The following is an 11,674-nucleotide window of genomic DNA, read 5'->3' as shown; positions in this document are numbered from 1 at the left end:
AGGATATCATCATCACCAGTTGATAAGCCTATCAGCTTCCTGCTGCAGCCAGAGCCTTCATCCTGGAAGAATTATAATGAGGCACTTCCTCTGATGTGTGAAGAGAGAACAGATAATGTTATTGAGGAGCTTATAAATATAAAGACACTGTTCCACCATTTGAATTTCTAGTAAAGGGAAGTGCACGTTCAATAGAAAAGCTCTATTTTTTTTTCTGGTGAGAATGAAGCCTATTAGGGGGAAAAAAAAAAGAATCCTGCCATTTCAGGGCTGAAAGGAAACGTTGAGGCCATTAGTCTGATTGAATTTAACATTGCTTCCATTTCCTCAGGTCCCTACTTGAGCACCTCCAGTGATGGGGATCACACTACTACTATGCTAGACTGCTTTGAAAATGAGGATAAACAAGACAAGGCATTGAGAGAATGGCATTCTAGCTGCTGTTGAATTATAGCTCTGTCATATGCCATTAAGCAAGTTATTTCAATTTCCTGAACCAGAATTTCCTCATCTATAAAATGGGAATAATAAATGGAACCAACCTAATAAGTTTTGAAAAGATTACATAAGATAATGCTTGTAAAACAATATGTCCTGGCTGGCACACAGTAAGGGCTCTATAAATGATAACCGTTAACTCTCTAGAAAAAGAATATTCCTGTTGTAAAATTATAGAAGTTCTTTTTCCAGAGCAGGGCAGGTTGTGAGATGGGGGATAAAGCATGGAGTTGGAGTGGACAAACAAACCACATGGATCACCAAGAATCAGGGAGAAGGGGTAGCACAGGAAGCAACCTTCGGAGGTGATCCCGTAGGCTGTCATCCAATGGTGGTAGGAGGGTTCTAATGATCTTTCTTTCTTTCTTCCTTTCTTTCTTCTATTCTTTTGTCCTTCCTTTTATGTAATTTCTTAAATTATTATTTTTATGATCAGAAAATCACTAAAAGATGTAATTTTTATTGAGATTAACTCACACACCATTAAAGTCACCCTTTTGAAGTATTCAACTCAGTGGTTTTTAGTACATTCACTATATTGTATAACTATTATCACTGTCTAATTCCAGAACATTTTCATCACCCAAAAAAGAAACCCCATAGCCAACAGTATCCAACAACCCAATCAGCCCTAGGCAACCGCCAATCTACTTTCTGTCTCTGTGGATTTGCTTACTCCAGATATTTCATATAAATAGAATCATACAACGTATGATTCTTTTTTGTCTAGTATCTTTCAGTAAGCATAATGTTTTCAAGGTTCATACATGTTGTAACATGAATCAATACTTCATCCTTTTAATGGCAGAATTATACTCTATTATATGGATATACCACATTTTGTTTAAGCATTCATCAGTTTATGGACATTTGTGTTGTTTCCACTTTTTGGCTATTATGAGTGATGTTGCTATGAACATGCAAGTACCTGTTTTGTGTGGACATATGTCTTAAATTCTTTTGGGTATTTATCTAGGAGTATCATATGGGTCAAATGGTAACTATGTTTAACTTTTGAGGAACTGCCTGCACCACTTAATATTCCCTCCAGCAATATATGCAGATTCTAATTTTTGCACATCCTTATAATTTTTTTTTTTTTTTTAACAAAGAAAGCTGAGTCTTTGTAGCTGTCTGAGCTGGGGATAGGGGAATCTTTGGCCACTGTCCATGGAGCTAGACAGTTAAGGACTTTGTGTAGCATCGGAATAGTTCAGAAATCTGGGTCAGCCAGTCGATTCATTCAGTCACCACCTCTCTGTGGGTTTCCTGTGTACTAGGAGCTGGGTAGAGAGTAAGACAGGCAGGATCCATTCAATCATGGGCTTCTGGTTCAGTGGGGAAACTGACAACCAGAGGATCACAATAATGAAGGCACAATTACACAATAAGATCTGTGCTCTGAGAAGAAACCTGGTGTCACCAAGGAGCCCCTCTGTGGCCACATTTCCTTCCTTCCTCCTTCCCTCCCTCCCTTTCTTCAATTACATCTCTCCCTGGGAAACCTGGAGGTGTTTCAACATCTCAGTGAAATTGAGGGGACTATAGCATCCCTAAGTGGCCAATGTGGACATAGTAATAACCCAAACTGCAGAACTAATGGGGCTGGGAGATGGAGAAAGGGGATAGGGTGTGTGTGTGTGGTGGGGGCGGGTGGGAGTGTCTGACCCTAGTCTTCTCCCTACTGTGCAGTGAACATGCCTGGCAGATTTATTGGTCAATGGAAAACTCTGAAGGCTTTTACCAATTTAGAGCTGTGGACATTCCCCACCCCTCCCCCCAAAAAAATCTCTCTTGCACGTCCCCTGGGATGCCAGGATAGAAGGTCAAGTCCTAGCCAGGCTAGGGCTAATGCCACAAGGAAAAACTCTCCTCTGTCCTGGCTGTAATGGAAGTGAAATCCTATCAATTCTGTTCCCATCTCTGTTTTCAATACTACTGTACAATCTCTTACATTCCTGTAGCCTCTGAAATCCAGTCAGGTCCCTTTCAATCCACCTGTCACCCACACAAGTGTCAGAGGGATCCTTCTTAAACACCAAGCAGACCAGGGCACTCCTTGGCTTCCATTGGCCCCCTACTTTCTTGTGGCTTCCCTGTGGCCTTGCTCCGACCCGGTATTCCAGTCGCACCTGCCTCTTACCATGTAACCTTAAGATGCTTATATCCTTCAGACACTTGAGGCTGCCTCAACACCAAATGCAGCATCATCCCTCTGTGCTCTGCCTGGAATTTCCTGCCCAGACCTTCTGGTCCTTGGGGAACCAGCTCTATCAACACCTTTGGGTGAATTAGGTGCCCTTTCTCAGAGCTCCTGCCTTCTCCCACTACCATGGCATTGTGCTGTAACTTTTTTTTCTTTCCCACTTGATAGAGACTTCCTTGAGGTAGAAATAACGTCTGATTATTCTGTGATTCTTACTCCCTTCCCTCCTCGTACCTGGATTGGAACCTGGCACAACAACAATGAAGTCCCTCAAGGCCTGGCTGGAGGTCCACTGTCCATCTGACAACAGGCTCTGGACTTGGATTATACACATTTATGTTCCCAAATGGTTTTTGATTGTGTGATCTGACAGTTTTGTGGGTGTGAGTCTTCACCATCACCTCTAGCCTACAAATACCCCAAGGCAGGGTTCAAGGAGCTCCTGGATAGCAGCTGCTACTGGAAAGATGAGGTCACAGGGGAGCTTCCCACTCCCTCCCATTCTGCACTAGTTGGCTCCCAAAGTGGGCTGTCTCTGAGCTGCTCCCCTAGCAACTTCTCCTCCCCCCTTATTCCAGCACTTCTCAAGGTCCCACCTCAGGCTTGGGGGAGATATACAGGGATATGAGTCACCTTCCTTTGGAGTCTGTTCCTGGGTCAGGAGGGTTAGAGGATTAGCAAAGCAGGGGTGGGGTGCTCATGGGTGCTAGGTTCCACTGGCATCCTTTCAAAAGCCTGGGAACTGAACCTGCTAGGGTGGAGTGGCGGCAGAGAAGAAAGCATTTCATAACCTGCTTTCCAGTATGGGAGGCAGAAACAGCCCTCTATGGGGGCAGGTTAACACTCTGAAAGTGGAGTAACATGTCCCTCTTCTTCCACACACTAGGAAGTTTCCAGGCTGGAAGGGGACTTACCTGACCCAAGCCATCAACAAAGAAAGCCTCTGCTTGCAAAGTCCTGTTGACTGGCAATCAGGATTTTAGACACTAGTGGTCTTGGAGAGTTGGACCTTTTCCAGAACCAAGCTCAGTCTCCCTTAAGCTTCTACCACGCAGAACCTCTTTCAAGTTTTATCATTTATTTTTAGTGAGGAAGCCCAGGACCAACCCAGGGGTCACTGGTTGTTAGGATAATTTACATTTTTTTCACCCTTATTGGGCCACCCCTGAGAGGGTCAACAACCACACCCAACCCCCTTAGTCCTCCCCAGGGACTCATCGAAAACAACAAATCTGACAGTTTTGTGGGTGTGAGCCTTCACCACTGGGAGTCTTGCACTGGGGAGGGCAACCAGTGCTGGAGTCTGGATGGCATGGCTAACTGATCCAAAGCTCAAGTAGAGATATGAAGCGAGGGCAACTCCCTGAAGAGCCCCTCCTGTCAGCTGCAGAATCCCACCTCTTGTCACCAGCAGGACTTATTCAGGGTTCTGCCAGCAAAATGACTTTTATTCCTCCCCATCTCCTCCTTCCTAGGGTGCTGTTGAGTTACGTGGAGTGAGGTGTGCTTCTGAGATCCTGGGGCTATGTGTCCCCCACTTTTACTTGCTAGAGTTCTTCCAGCACACAGTACTACCCCCTCCCCCAGATGACATGGAGTTGGGCAGAGGCTTATGAGGCTGTTATCTTTCAGTAGACAGCTGTGCAGGGCTGGAGGCACAGCTTATCAGGAAGCCTGCAGTGATTCACAGCCCAAGTCCCAGCTTCTCTGCTGAATAGTAATTTCCAGCAGTGGATTAGTGCTCAGTCTCTCTCCTCCCCCTCTCCCAAGGGTGTGCTGTCCTTTCTCAGAGAGCGAGCAGTGAAGTGGAGATTCTACCCATGGAGATCAGGGGACTTTGTGCCAGCCTTCCAGCTAAGGCCCAGTCTATTGGCAGGAGGCTGCAGGTTTAGGGACCCCAGCAGGGTCTGCCACCCTTGGCAGTGACCCCCCCAAGGGAGTTTATCAATGCTCTCTTTCCTTCTCCTCGCAGAAAAGTAATGTGCTGCTCTCTCTCCCTTAGTGGTAATGCACAGGGGGAGACAGGCTGCCTTCCAGCCATAAGACCCTGATGCCAGAGACAGCCAAAGAGGGCTGGAGAGAGAGAGAAGCCAGGACCTAGGCAATGTGCCTCTTGCACCATTTTAAAGCGGTCCTGTCTCTGTGCCTGACTCTGAAGACTCCAAAGGCTAAGGAACCCAGGCTAGAGGGGACTGAGACACAAGGGGGCAGGCCAGAGCTGTCTTTGCACAGGCAAGTGGTTAGGAAAAAATCTGGGACAGAGCCATTTTTGTTTGTTTTATTGGAAGCAAGATTCCAGCTGTGGGGCTCAAGGGAGGAGGCATGGAGAGTTCTGTCCTGGGTCTCTCCCTCTGGGTTAGCATGGCAAACAGGGGATGTTAAAAGAGCTAGAGCCCATGGTGACGCACCTGCCACCATGATCTCAGGATGTTCCTTAAAAGTAGAGGAAGGAACACTAGAAAGGTAACTGTCCTGGGGTGAGGGGTAGAATGGGGCTCCCCACAACTCAGACGCCCCTGCCTCCAAGCAGTAGCTTTCTCACCCCATGCCCTCCGTGCCAATGATGGAGGTGATTCCAAGAGCATTCTCTCCTTGGCTTCCACACTCCTGTCCCCCTCATGAATGCTGGTTGCCTTTAAACACTGGGGGTCCTGAGCAACGTTCAGGTTGCTCAGCATTCCCTCCCTGAAGAAGGTCCCAGTATGGCTCAGAAAGGCTGAAGATGGAATTCTGCGTCTTCAGGCAACGCAAGTGGAGGAGCAACCACCTCAGGAAGCTTCCCTGGGGTCCCTCTCTTGTGGCCGTGGGGTCCATGATGCCAGTCTGAGGAGCTGAGATCAGGCTGTGAGCTCCACAAGACCGAGGCTGAAGGGCTGGAGGTGCGTCTCAAGGTCGAGGCGCTGGGGTTAAGATCCAGCTACTCTCGGTGGCCCAGAGCCATGAGTTCTTAGGCCGTCCGCTCCTCTTCCGCACCACCTACCTCAGGTTGTGATCGCTTCGCAGAGCCTTCAGCAGCGGGTTTCCCTAGGCTCCTCTTGGACGTCGGCGCGGCTGGCTGGGACGAGGGGCCAGAATGGGGGCTCGGGGGCTGGTAGCCGGGTTGGCGCGGATCCAGTGCATCCTTGGAAAGTAGGATGGCGAGACTGGGGACGTTCTTAAGTACACTGAGACTGGCGGCCGGCTCGCTAGATTTCTGCCCGGGAGAGGGCCCTGGCGGGAGGCTCTGCCACACCTCGCGCACGCTCCGGTAGCGCAGCCGCGTGACCTGGTGCAGGGCAGCCAGGCGGCGCTTGAGAATCTCGGCGCACGTGACGGTCTTGGTGGTGGCCCGACCGCAACCGCTGAAGACGATGGCGCGCGTGGCTGGCTGCGCCATGCTGGCGGTGGCGAAGGCCAGCAGGTTCCGGATCTTGCTGCCCTCCTTGACTCGCATGTGTACCGCGCCCGGCGCCAGGTCCGCAAAAGGGCCGGAGCCGGGGCCGCCCCCCTCGGCCCCGCCCCCACACGGCGCCTCTTCAGAGCGCACCTTACGGAAGTTCTCCATGCGCCGTCGTTGTCCGGCCGGTGGGGAAGCGGGCTTCGCCATGGGGCCGCTTCAACCTCGGGGCTGCATGGCCGCTGGCCGCGCCCAGCAAGGGCCAGCAGGGGTAAGGGTGCGGGAGCGGCGCGGACGCTGGCGGGCGGACTGGGACGGCGCGATCGTCGTCGCCCACTTCTGTACAGTGGGCGCTGCTCTACTACGCGCTCTCAGCGCCGGGTGCTCCACGCCTTTAGCCTAGGCCCGGCCCGGGAGGCTGGGAGCCCCGCCCCTATCGCCAGGCCCCGCCCCACCCTCATTTGCCTCTCTGATCCAGTCGGATCCTCTGCTATAGGGGCGTGGGATCCGCGCGCGTTGTGGCGCGCACAGGCAGAGCCAGGGGGTGACTTGGTAGGCGAAATTCCCCTATAATCGCCATCAGTCCTCCGCGAGCCAACCCTTATGAACTGACAACCTGAATAAAAACCAAAATTGCTGTGCAAATGCCACTTCAAGCCGGTCCCGGAGCCCTTCCGCGTTCTAACTGAAGGCCGCCTCTTCTCCCCTCCCAAGGAAAGATTTACAAGCGGTCTGCGGGGCTTCTTTCCCCTACTCCTCTAGGGACCTCCCCCGAACTCCATCCCTTCAGCTCCTGAGCCAATATTCTTGCCTCAAGGACGGCCTGCGCATGGTCAGCAAGTGCGGGCGGCTTTGGTTCCGGACCCCACTCCGCGCCTGCCCTCGGATGACTATGTCGCGGCGTGGTTCTCTCAGGGCAGCCGGACACTGAGGTCTCAGCCTCGCGGCTCTTGACCAGACTGGAGGTTGCCGGACCCTCGGACACCCCTGGGAGTGGGGAGTGAGGCTCTGGGCCAGGCTGTTCCCTAGGATGAATGGGAAGAGAACAAGGAGATACCCCGTCTCAAGAAGAGTTAAACTCCCTCCACGTCTTCCTGAAAGTCCACTATAAGAGCTACACGCCTTAGGGTGAGCCAGGCATGCTTTCGGCTGACATGGATCCCCTTTCTTCCAGATAGAATTCGTTGTCGGTCTGCCTTGGCCCCTCCGCCCCGCCCCCGAGACCTCTGAGGTCCTTTTTTCAAAAAGGAGACTACGCGAAGACTAAACTTTTAAGAGAGAAAAGGGAGGAATGTGGGAAGTTGAAGCTTTGGTGTCATTATGAAGCTACTGGGTGCCCCTTTCCAGGAGCTCCGCAGGGACGAGAGAGTAGCCCCGGATCTCTTGCCAGAAGAGATGAACAATCAAGATAGAGGCATGGTTAGGGGTTGAAGGACTGCTGAAGGGAGGAAGGGAGTTGGAGGAGGAGCTAGACCCTTCCTAGAACTGCCCCAGCGCCTCGCCCTTCATCCTTTCCCTCCCCATCTCGCACTGCCTCGCCCTTCATCCTTTCACTCCCCATCTCGCACTGCACAATCAGAACTGAGGGAGTGCCGTGACTACGACGAAGCATGGCGGGGAAGTGCACAGAGAGATGTAGCGGGCAGGCAACCGTGAAAGTGCTGGGGTCAAGACAGTGCCAGGAGGAGCTCGGCCCCAGTCTTCAGAGGGGACTGTTGGAGTCCTCTCCCTCCTCACGGCTGCTTTAGCCTCCTCGGCATCCTTTAACTCCTAGCTCTCCGGCCCCGCTGTTCAGAATCCGGGGCTTACCCCATTACCGCCCCTTGGGAGTGGCTGGAGCAGGTGGACCTTTGCGCCCCAACGTATGAGTGACCGACCTCCTCTCCAATCTTCTGCTCGTACGCTGAGATCTGGCGACCTCCGGTTGCGTCCGCACCTGGACTTCAGCCTGGCGCCAGCTCCTGCGAACCCCATGAGGAACAGCCAGAGGAGCTGGAGGCACAGCAGCCTTGAGAAGATATAAAGACTGTCTGCAGCGTGTGGCGGGGTGCGAGGAACCCCTCAGGCTCTGTAAGGCCAGGGCAGTTGTGAGACTTAAAGGGCGGCAGTTTTTGGTTAGGCCTGAGAAAAAGTCCCCGAACAACTGGAAGCTACGTTAGAACTGTCTAGTTATGGAAGAAGCGAGCTCTCCATCCACGGGGTATGCAAGCCTAAGCGAAAGTTCACTTTCAGGGGTGGAGAGGGATGCAGGCAGGGGTCTGCAAATAGGAGGAAGCGGCTTGGGAGCTCGAGTTTTGCGTAGGGCGAGGATGGGGCACCCTCCTGGGCTGCCCGTTGAAGGCACCGCCCCCACTCTCCCCAGACGCCAGAGGTGCAAGACTTTCATTCACAAGAGTCGGAGGAGCGAGAGCGCGGAAAGCCCGCATCTCCTCCGGCTGGTCCCCTCCCTTCCCCGCTCGCTCTGCAGTACTTAAAATGTAAATGCACATGGTGATTAGCCGCCGGGTCCCTAATTACCGCTGAAGCCATTCATTACCCTGTCAGAGCGCATCGTAGCCCGCAGGCTGTACGCTCCCGCCGGGCGGCGGAGTAGCAGGGCTAGGGAGGGAGGTCAAGGCGAGGGAAGGGGTTAGCGGGGGCAGGACGGAAGAATCCGCCGGTGGCTTGAACTGTAAGTGTAATAAGGTCCGCGGGGCGGGAGAGGGGCCATAGGAAGCGGCGGGGGCGCGACGAGAGGAGAAATGCAGGGAACAGCCAGTAATGGGGGAGTCGTAGAGGTAGCAAAGATTTAGGGGGGAAGGGGGAGCCGTGAGGGAGGAAACAGGTGAGGAGCGGGGAGAAGGAGGAATACGCGAGGAGGAACCCCGGGGAAGGGGCGGTCACGGTTGGAAGGGCAGTGGAGGACTCAACTCTGAAAAGGTGGGTCTATAAATTTGAACATCTGTGGCGCATACCCTGAGACGATTAGAGACGTGGGCTTTCTGTTGAAAGAGTTTGATGCTAGCTACATACACAGTGGGACCATAGGTATTTTAAAAGGGGGAATCTATTTCCGTGTATGCATGTTTATAAATGTAAATGTATTTTTTAAATGTCTGCAACAAAACAGCATACTATTCTGTTATCTTTGAGGCGGCATCCAGTTTTTGTGGGCCTCTTTAAGAAAAGAATTGCTAAATTACTAAATATGAATATGAAATTCAGCACAGAGCCTTGGAACTGCCCATGTCAGTGAGATACTGGCCTTGAAGCCTGTGCTTCATTAGCTTCTTTTGCCTCTGTGTGACCTTGAGCATTCACTTAACCCCTATGCCTTGGTTTTTTCTCAGCTGTAAAATAGAGCTAACATAGGAACCTTCCTCATAAAGTGATTGTGAAACCCATAACATTAGAACCTTGGCTGGTAAGTTCTCAGGAAATGTTGGCTAAAATTTTTCCTATATTATTTGTAATTAGAGAATTTTTTTAAAATTTTAGAGATGAGGGGGAAATAAATGTGGTGAAAAGGAAAGGAAATGGGTAAAGCCTTGGAGATTTCAGTTTTCTTAATGTATTAGGGACTAACGAGTAGCAAATTAGACTCCTTTCACCTTAAGAGAAGGTGGTTGGGTGGCTAGGATGGAGCACAAGCCTGGCCAATGCATCACCAGGCCCTGCTCTGCATTGGCCAGATTTGTGCCCTTTCTAGTAGTACAACCTGCATGTTGTGGACAAGTCTCCTCTCATCCCAAGACTGGGAGAAAATCCCTGGCACAAGGTAAGTCTCCTCCTCCTCTATCTCCAATGGCAAGAGGAGGATTGTTCATTTACACGCAGGCCCAGGGAGAAACTAGAGACAAAATCTACCTCCCTAAGCAGACGGCAGGGAAAAGACCCAAAAGAGAGGCTGGCCACTTCAGTTGGTAATTAGTGGAGTTTATTAACGGAAATTTATATCAGGTATGTCTTGGGCGATTGCCAGAGAAATGAATCCCCAAGCAGCTTGGCAGGTACCAAAGAATTATATATGGTTAAGGGAGGAATAGTCACGGGTACCATTATGTGAATGCTACCAGATACGGAATTTACTTTCCATAGTTGACCAGGTCAGGGCCACAACCTGTTCTAGGAACCAGCACATAACAGGAAGCAGGGGAGAGGTGCTGATTCATGTCAGAATGAACATCAGTTACCATTAGACAGTCTCTAAGAGGGCTTTGCATAAAGCAACCTTCATCTGGTCCGGGTCCAGCATGAGGGACAGAAAACGGTCACGTCATGAAAGTCTCTCAAGGATGAGGAGCTCCAAAAGCCTCTGGTCCTAGTCCCAGCCTCTCCCAGTAGGGGCTTGGGAGCATGCAGAGGAGTCAGGAACTGGGTACTCAGATTTATCAGGCACTCAACAAATGCCCAGCATTGGGCCAAGTACTCTAACAGATCTAGTCCCTCATTAATCTTCACAATCTTCCTTTCCATCCTTGTTTAACAAATGTGGAAATTGAGGCACAGAGAGGTTAAGTAACTTGTCCAATATACCACAGCTAGAAAGCAGCAATCACAGATATTTGAATGGCAGTGCTCTGATTCATTTTACTACCTCACCTGATTTTGAGCTGCCCAGCAAGGAGAGAGGGGGCTCCTACAGTAGGGAAAATGTTTGGTTATTTACTGCTGCATAAATATGACTCCAAGACTCAACAGCTTAAAACAAAAAATGTTCATTATCTTATATAGTTTCTGAGGGCTAGAAATCCAAGAGCAGCTTATGGGGTGGTTCTAGGTCAAGACCTCTCTTGAGATTGCTGTGAAGGTGTTGGCTGGGCCTGAGGGCTCCACTCCCAAGCTTACTTAGATGTTGGTCAGAGGCCTTGGTTCATTACCACATGGATTTCTCTTTAGACATGCTCTTGACATAACAGCACGCTTCCCCAGAACAAATAAATAGTGAAGGAGGAAGGGAAGGAGGGAGGGGGAGAAAGAGAGAGAGAAAGAGAGAGAACGAAAACAAGCAAGAAGCCACAGTGCCTTTTATGGCACAGCCTCATCTAAGGGGAATTATGTTCCACTTCTTGAAGGGAACAGTATTAAAGAATTTTCAGACATTTTATTTGTTTGTTTGTTTGTTTGTTTGTTTTTAATTTGTTTCAAATTTACAACTGCTTTATTAGAATGTTGGTTAGAAGGGATTCATTGCACTCTTTGGAATATTAATCTTTTTTGCTGTTGAACATGCTGGGATCCTTTTTTTTTATTAAGTTTATTGGTGTAACATTGATTAATACAATTTTCAGGTATACATTATAATTTGACATCTATATATTCTATTGTGTGTTTACCATCCAAAGTCCAGTTTCCTTCAGCTACCATATATTTAATCCCCTTTACCCACTTCACCCTCTGCTACCCCCCTATATTTCACCCCCTTTACCCCATCTATCTGTCCCCTCCTCCCCCACCCCCTACCCTCTAGTAACCACTAGTCCATTGTCCATGTCCATGAGTCTCTGTTCGTTTGTCCTGTCCGTTTGTTGCTTTTAGGTTTATATCCACATATAAGTGATATCATGTGATTTTCAACTTTTTCTGTCTGGCTTATTTCGCTTAGCATGATTATC

At 50.1% G+C, this 11,674-nt stretch overlaps 1 protein-coding gene across 1 annotated transcript; it reads right to left on the bottom strand.

The window, feature by feature from the left end:
• Positions 1-4,968: 4,968 nt before the first annotated feature.
• Positions 4,969-6,513, bottom strand: RPP25 (ribonuclease P and MRP subunit p25). Its single transcript, XM_006922612.3, has one exon. It carries the CDS (start codon positions 6,288-6,290, stop codon positions 5,652-5,654), a length of 639 nt encoding a protein of 212 aa, XP_006922674.1. The 5' UTR covers positions 6,291-6,513; the 3' UTR covers positions 4,969-5,651.
• Between the last annotated feature and the right edge of the window lie 5,161 nt (positions 6,514-11,674).

Source organism: Pteropus alecto, unplaced genomic scaffold, assembly GCF_000325575.1.
Source record: "Pteropus alecto unplaced genomic scaffold, ASM32557v1 scaffold38, whole genome shotgun sequence".
Classification (NCBI taxonomy): domain Eukaryota; kingdom Metazoa; phylum Chordata; class Mammalia; order Chiroptera; family Pteropodidae; genus Pteropus; species Pteropus alecto.
The sequence above is the reverse complement of the archived record's forward strand: the minus strand, read 5'-3'. Positions and strand labels throughout refer to the sequence as shown.

What these genes read in the sequence shown, in the direction of transcription:
- RPP25 (XM_006922612.3), bottom strand. Translation starts at nt 6,290, where the DNA reads ATGGCGAAGCCCGCTTCCCCACCGGCCGGACAACGACGGCGCATGGAG.